The following is a 6,713-nucleotide window of genomic DNA, read 5'->3' on the forward strand; positions in this document are numbered from 1 at the left end:
GGGCGTTGGTCGCGCTCGATGGCGACGGCAACCACGTCCTTGATCTGAGGGGTGATACCGTCCAACTTCTTCATGGAGATGTAGTTTTCAACATGCTCCTTGACTGGGCCTGGAACGAGGCGCTTCTTGAAGGTGAGAACTGGATCGTAAGGGAGTTCCAGAATATCTGCCTTCTGGGTCACGAGTTGATGACGTGTCCAGTAGGCGATGACGGTTTCGCCCCCATGCTGTCTCAGTGCGTCGAGCTCTTGATCAACAGTGTCGAGGTCGACTGTGGCTGGGAAGGCATTCATAAAAAATGCAGTCAAAGCGTCGTAAGAAACGGGTCGATTGTTGTCCCTTACTGCCTTCACCAATATTTCTTTGGCGGCTCCGGCGACCCATTGGAAGGCGACTTGATGCTGGACATCGGGATGACAGAATCTCATCTCGAGTTCGACTCGAAAATTATCGAAGTAAGTCGTGACATCTTGATTAATACCGGAGAACTTGGGGATTTTGTCTCGACCGAGGCCTTTGATGATAAGGCTCGGGTCCACGACTAGTCTTTCAGCAGGTCTGACGCCAGTCGGCTCGACCGCTACTACCTTGGCGACGGAGGAATTGTCGTGGACTCGAAGAAGCGTGGGTTGAACGGAAGTCGTCCTAGCACGAGTTTCGAGGACAGGGGTACCATCGCGAGATCCGCGAAGGTGGAGGTCGCTAATCTTCGCCTCGAGCGTATCCGGGTTAGCTTTCATAGCCTGGAATTCCCGAAAAGCCGCTACCTCATGAGCTTTGAGGTTAAGGCCGACTAACGGGTCGATGGCCGGCTTGGCATCCAGAGACTCTAAGAACGACGGAGATGGCTTCAGTTTTCTGATGTCTAGGTCGTCGTTGCTGGTCGCTGAAGATGTGTCTGAGGAGATTATGTTGGAGACGCGCTTACAATGTTGACGGAATCCAACATTCTCTGGCAACTTTCCTTCGACTCCGATGGGTTCGTTCTTCTCAGGGAAGTCGTTCTCTACGTAGTCAAGGAGATCTTCGTTTAATCCCTTCGTGATGAAGTTGTAAACGGCGGCGGGGATCACGACAGGTATTTCGTTGTAGTCGCTCGCCAGAACATTAACAACGAGTCGCTGATCCACCGTTAAGGCATCCATCTGTTCCGCCGTAAGTTGTTGAGAACTCGTAGCCGAGGCTGGCAGATGGCTGACTAGAATCTCTCGTTCGCGCTCGGTTAGGCGACGAGCTGTACCAGTATCAGTCGATCCTGGTGCTGCTGCTGGATTGGTTGATCCAGTCACTGCTGAGTCCGTGGCCGCAGGGGCAATCGGATCTCCTGCCTTTCTGGTAGGACTTCGCTGAAGAGGCATTGTTACTGTTAATGCAAAAAAAACGAAAAGGAGTCCGAAAAAATTTCAGGTCAGTATCACTTTCACTCAATGATGGATTTAAGACTATTAATATTCTTCAAAAGCAAGACAGGTAGCTGACAATGATCAATTAGCTTTGCTGAGAATGAACTATCTCCGCGCTCTGGTCTCGAAAGATTATTGGTCCCAGAAAGAGTCGAACGACTATGACGTTATGGAATAAATAACAGAATAGACACGAGATAGAATCAATAGCGAAGGAAATACGAAATGATGACTATCAGCTTTCGTCGTAAAAAGAATAGATCTCGCTACCAATGTAACGGGCACCTTATTAGGGGCTTACGTTATGATATTCCGGATGGGGAATGGAAGTCTGAAACCTGGTATGGGTTAAGTGAATGACTTGGCTATCTTAATGAATTGGGTCGATTAAGGGACTTATAAGGATTATAAGGGGTTTATCGAGAAGGATTGATATTAAGATGTATTGCTATCCAGAAGAGGATGAAAGAAAGGAGATAACTAGATGACTAAGGAATACAAGAGAAGGACTCGAAGTGTTCCTTATAAGAGAAATACAATAGATGGCGATAAAGGCAGAAGGCCGGTTATGCTATAGCCGGTATTACAATAAGGTTGTATGAGCCATTTAAGAGTAGGCTTATGTGGCGAGTACAAGTGGTAATACAGACATATGTATATGAAACGTGTAACAAGATATTCTAATACAGACTAACAATAAGTAGCCCTGCTACAAAGAATTCAACACTTCATCAGATTCATTCATACCATCAACTCATCATTCTCAACTTCAACATACAATTCTCAAACAACCAAGTCAATCAGTCTAATATCCCTGTTAAATCTCATTTGATATGGCCGACGATTCTAGGCCGAAGAGCGATCAGTCCTTTGCTTCCTTCAACCTCTCACACGCGTTTGCTCAACCGAATCCGAACAATTGTCCTCAAGCCCCTTCTCCACCATCTGATGAAGATATTGCTCATGTTCAGTACATTCAAAGTCTTTTGGCCAAACGTCCTGGTCCCGAATATTTATCCTCTAGACCCGGAGCAGGTGGCTCGAAATTCATTTATATCGAAGGTTGGAAAGTCATCGAATTGGCCAATGAGATCTTTGGCTTCAATGGTTGGAGTACCGAAACTAAGACGATAGATGTGGATTATGTTGATCAGAATGCGGATGGGAAGTACAGTGTCGGAGTCAGCGCGATCGTACGAATCAGGCTCAAAGACGGTAGTAGTCACGAGGATGTGGGTTATGGCAAGATAGAAAACTGTCCAACCAAGGGAGATGCACTCGAAAAGGTAAGCTTCGACTGTCTTGATCCGAAATTCTTCTTATGATTCTACTCCATTGTCTTTATTGACGCTGAGGGCATTGGATTGCGTAGTGTAAAAAAGAGGCTGTCACTGATGCTCTTAAGCGTTCGATGCGCGCGTTCGGAAATCTACTCGGGAACTGTCTCTACGATAAGAATTTTTTGGGGAACATCAAGAATATGCAAGCTCAGAAGGTAACAGTGCTCTTTTATCTCGAGAGATATCCTACTCATGATGTGATGTAAACCTCTGACTAACACGCTGTCGATCCCTCACCACCGATCAGGAAAAATTCCTTCCTTCAAAGCTACACCGACCGGAGTATGCCAGCAAGAAGTCTTCAAGCGAATCTAAACCCAACGCAAGCGAATCTAAACCCAACACAAGCGATCTCCAGGGGAAATCTTCCAACGTTACTCCAGATCCTGCCCCAGTAGCGCAGCAAGTGAATCAAAAGCCTAGCGTCAGCAATCTCAGACAATGCATGCCACCTCCACCTGTCAAGTCTGAACCCAATCACAAGCGCGTTGATACTTTCCCACCACCACCTCGAAAATTGTGTCCACCACCAGAGCGCGTGACCGAACTATCTACTACAAACACAAGAACAGTCTTAGATCAGATACCCTCGGATTACTGTTCAACTCCATCTGATCACCTCCTTGATTTTGACGAAAGCGAACTCGCCCAGTTGGATGCGAACGAGCAATCGATGATTCATGATCAAGATCTTAATGAAATGACCGTAGATGACAACAGTCTGACTACTGAACCAAGTATCATCCACACTGCGATTCAAGAAGACACTGCACCTCAAGCTCCCCAATTGCAAATTCGCCGATCATTCGATGGTCAAGCACTCTCATCAAAGCTTGATGGTGTCCGCAATCGACCCACCACTATCAATACCCCATCACATAATATTCTTGACCGATCTTTGACTAGACCATACCAGGCAAGTAAGCCCATGCCGCCTCGAGCAGCGACCACTAATTATCAAAAACCATTTGCCGAAGGGCCTTCTAAAGGAGTAGTCCCAGTACTGCAAGCTGGACAACTACCCGGTTTACGTGGCTCCGCGGCGAGTACTCTCGCCACCAACGTCAATTCGCGAAGATCCTTTGGCAATCATGGGGTAGAAAATCAACCTTTGAATGATATCCGAGGCCTGAAAAGGCCCCTAGACCGTACACGTGAGAGTCCCGCTGTCATGTGAGTTGTATCTTGTAAAAGGAACTAACTAGTGCTCCGCGACTAATTTGGTGTGTAACTTTACAGTTCCCATCAAGCGCCTTCCATGAGGGCGGATCTCCAACTTGGCAGGTCCATGAACACAACTGGAAACCAAGTTACCACAAATGCTCCAACATCTAAATCTGCACCTCGACCACAGCAACAATATCCTCATACTACCGCCTATCCACTCCCTAATGACAGTTGTCAAAGAACTATGGCCCAACACGATCATAATACAGCCAAGAAAGCCAAGACATAATACTTTGAATGATTTAATATCCTTCTCTTATTTTACCTCCAGATATCCAAGTTTTTTTTAAACCCGTTCATATGCATCTTCAGAATTGTTTATATTTTCGTTTTTACATTTTTGTGTGCTGTTAGATTCACATACACACACACCAATATATATCTTAGGATGATACCACTTTAAATGTGTCGAAGAGTTTTTTTAATTTTGATTGTGAAGAAAGTTGTAATATTGTTTTTTTTATTTTTCTCATCATTGCTTAAGGATGTAACATTTTCTGATTTGATATAAGGTGAGCTAATTGCATGTTGTAATATATTGATGCGTGTTTGCAAAGTGTCATTTATAAGATATTACAGTCGTCTGACTGACTAAGTATGTGCTGTTATGAGATATTCAACATTGTCATACAAACAGATAGCTATACTGTGAGTGGAAGGCAAGCACGAGATAGGCAGACCAGCATACTTCAGGTGCTTCTCGCCAAGTTCACCGGGTGGTTGTTCATGTTGAGGGATGAGAATGTAATTTGATTTGTTGACTGTCACGCGTTGACTTGTATTCGACTCTGCACAAGATATGGAGACCTCGAACACAACTGACGACTTCCACTTCTTAATCAAAGCACATATTCGATATTCTTTAAGATGTCTTAGATTATTACCTTCACCATATGAATCTGATGATAATAATCGACTTACGTTTGGTTTCTTTTCGATTGGTTCATTATCTTTACTTGGATCGATCGATCGATTAAATCAAGAAGAAAAAGATGATTATCTTCATTGGATTTATGAAAGATGGGATTCCGATTCAGGTGGATTTACCGGTCATCCTAATGTAGATTTAAGAATCGTATGTCGCCTTTATCTTGGTTAACTTTCTGATGGATTTGGACTAAAATTGCCTCCTTTTCTTGATTCCTATAGCATAGTAATCCAGAGGAATCTTTGAACCAACCTCATATCACCCACACTTATGCAGCTCTTCTATTACTTGCTTTACTCTCTACACCTCAGTCAGATAACCCCAAGCCTACTAATCCTTACACCGCCTTGGACGTTCCTAAACTCTTGAAATTCGTCGTTGATTGCCAACGACCAAACGGAAGGTTCGTAAGCTGACATTTGTGTTGAACGTTCATTTCAATTAGATAAGCTTAAACTGGATTCCGATTGTTTAGTTTTGGTCCATTTCCTACTTCTACAGAACAAGATGTTAGATTTGTTTATTGCGCTACTGCAATTCTTGAGATCTTGAATATTGATCCTAAAACGGTGATCGATGTTCAATCAACTGTAGATTTCTTATCGTCTTGTAGGGCAAGTTTCCCAATCGGATCAATTTCTTTTGTAACCTCATCACTGATTTCCAATCTTGTATTTTTGAAAATCAGCGCTACGATGGTGGATATGGTCAAGCGCCTTTTTTAGAATCTCAAGGTGGAACAACCTATTGTGTCTTAGCAGCTCTTAAATTGTTAAACAAACTTGATGATAGCCTTTCATCTGAAGACGCTTTAGAAACGGCTAGATGGTTAGTACATCGACAAAATGAATTTCATGATTTACCTGATGAAGAAAGCGATGAAGAATCAAATACACGGCAAGATGAAATCAATTCATCAAATCTTAAGACCGAACCTGTCAAGGCATCTGAACCTTCTGGTGTATCCTCCTTGACTCAAATTCAGCCTCTGGTTGCAGGCTTTCAAGGAAGACCAGGTAAAATACTCGATGCATGTTATTCATTCTGGTGTACCGCTGCTCTAAGTGTAAGTGATCAGTTGTTTTAGAAAAAAGGAAAAGAAACATATTTTGACAGATGACTTGAATTTTTGCTATAGATCATTCAAGAACATCATTCTTTAAAAGATATCAACTCTATTCCAGGACCATTACTTCATGATCCTGAAGCAAACATTAAGTTCTTAATGCTTTGTCAGTCTAAACAATGGGGAGGGATTGCCCGATTTCCAGAAGATCATCCTGGTGAGTCATCAGATTTTTTTGGGTAATTCTTGAGGTGCATACTGAGCACCATGATGATATATTGAAATCTTATAGATGTGTATCATAATTATTTGGCTCTTGGATCGATTTCTTTGTCATATGCACTTTTGAGTGATCTGGAAAATCCTTTAGTAGAACATCATTCTGTTTTGAATGTGCCCATCAAGACTGTAAACTGGATAAAGAAATGCTTTCCTTAAAGAGCTATCATATGTAACTGATAATTTCTGTCAAGATGACTGATCACGTTCTCAAAGATAAGATAATTTCAGAGGACAAAACTGGAGAAATGATGTTGATGGAATTCTTGAATTGAGGTGCAAAGTTTACCTTTTATTCTAAATCAAATGACAAAGTATTGAATGTGTGATTCTGCTAAATATCAAGCTATGTATTTTATGAAAGAAAAGCTCTGATAAGATAGCTCATTCATGATCAAAACAGTCTTTGACTTGTTGTGCTTTCAACTTCAGGGAGGGTCAATTGATTTTGCAAATTTGAAAGGTTCCTT

The 6,713-nt window shown here is 42.6% G+C and overlaps 3 protein-coding genes across 3 annotated transcripts; all 3 read left to right on the forward strand.

Moving 5' to 3' along the window:
• Positions 1-2,236: 2,236 nt before the first annotated feature.
• On the forward strand, positions 2,237-2,949 carry MELLADRAFT_32665 (uncharacterized protein; the record flags this gene model as incomplete). The annotated part of the gene is made up of 2 exons (XM_007404461.1): positions 2,237-2,689; positions 2,776-2,949. The coding sequence occupies 2 exons, from the start codon at positions 2,237-2,239 to the stop codon at positions 2,947-2,949; spliced, it is 627 nt and encodes a 208-aa protein (XP_007404523.1).
• Positions 2,950-3,798: 849 nt separating this feature from the next.
• On the forward strand, positions 3,799-4,531 carry MELLADRAFT_70732 (uncharacterized protein; the record flags this gene model as incomplete). Its single annotated transcript, XM_007404462.1, has 2 exons — positions 3,799-3,897; positions 3,983-4,531. One exon carries the CDS (start codon positions 4,002-4,004, stop codon positions 4,197-4,199), a length of 198 nt encoding a protein of 65 aa, XP_007404524.1.
• A 238-nt stretch (positions 4,532-4,769) lies between these two features.
• On the forward strand, positions 4,770-6,402 carry MELLADRAFT_59380 (uncharacterized protein; the record flags this gene model as incomplete). The annotated part of the gene is made up of 6 exons (XM_007404463.1): positions 4,770-5,045; positions 5,120-5,301; positions 5,374-5,488; positions 5,512-5,964; positions 6,037-6,181; positions 6,257-6,402. 6 exons carry the CDS (start codon positions 4,770-4,772, stop codon positions 6,400-6,402), a joined length of 1,317 nt encoding a protein of 438 aa, XP_007404525.1.
• Positions 6,403-6,713: the final 311 nt, after the last annotated feature.

Source organism: Melampsora larici-populina, assembly GCF_000204055.1.
Source record: "Melampsora larici-populina 98AG31 unplaced genomic scaffold MELLAscaffold_2, whole genome shotgun sequence".
Taxonomy (NCBI): Eukaryota; Fungi; Basidiomycota; class Pucciniomycetes; order Pucciniales; family Melampsoraceae; genus Melampsora; species Melampsora laricis-populina.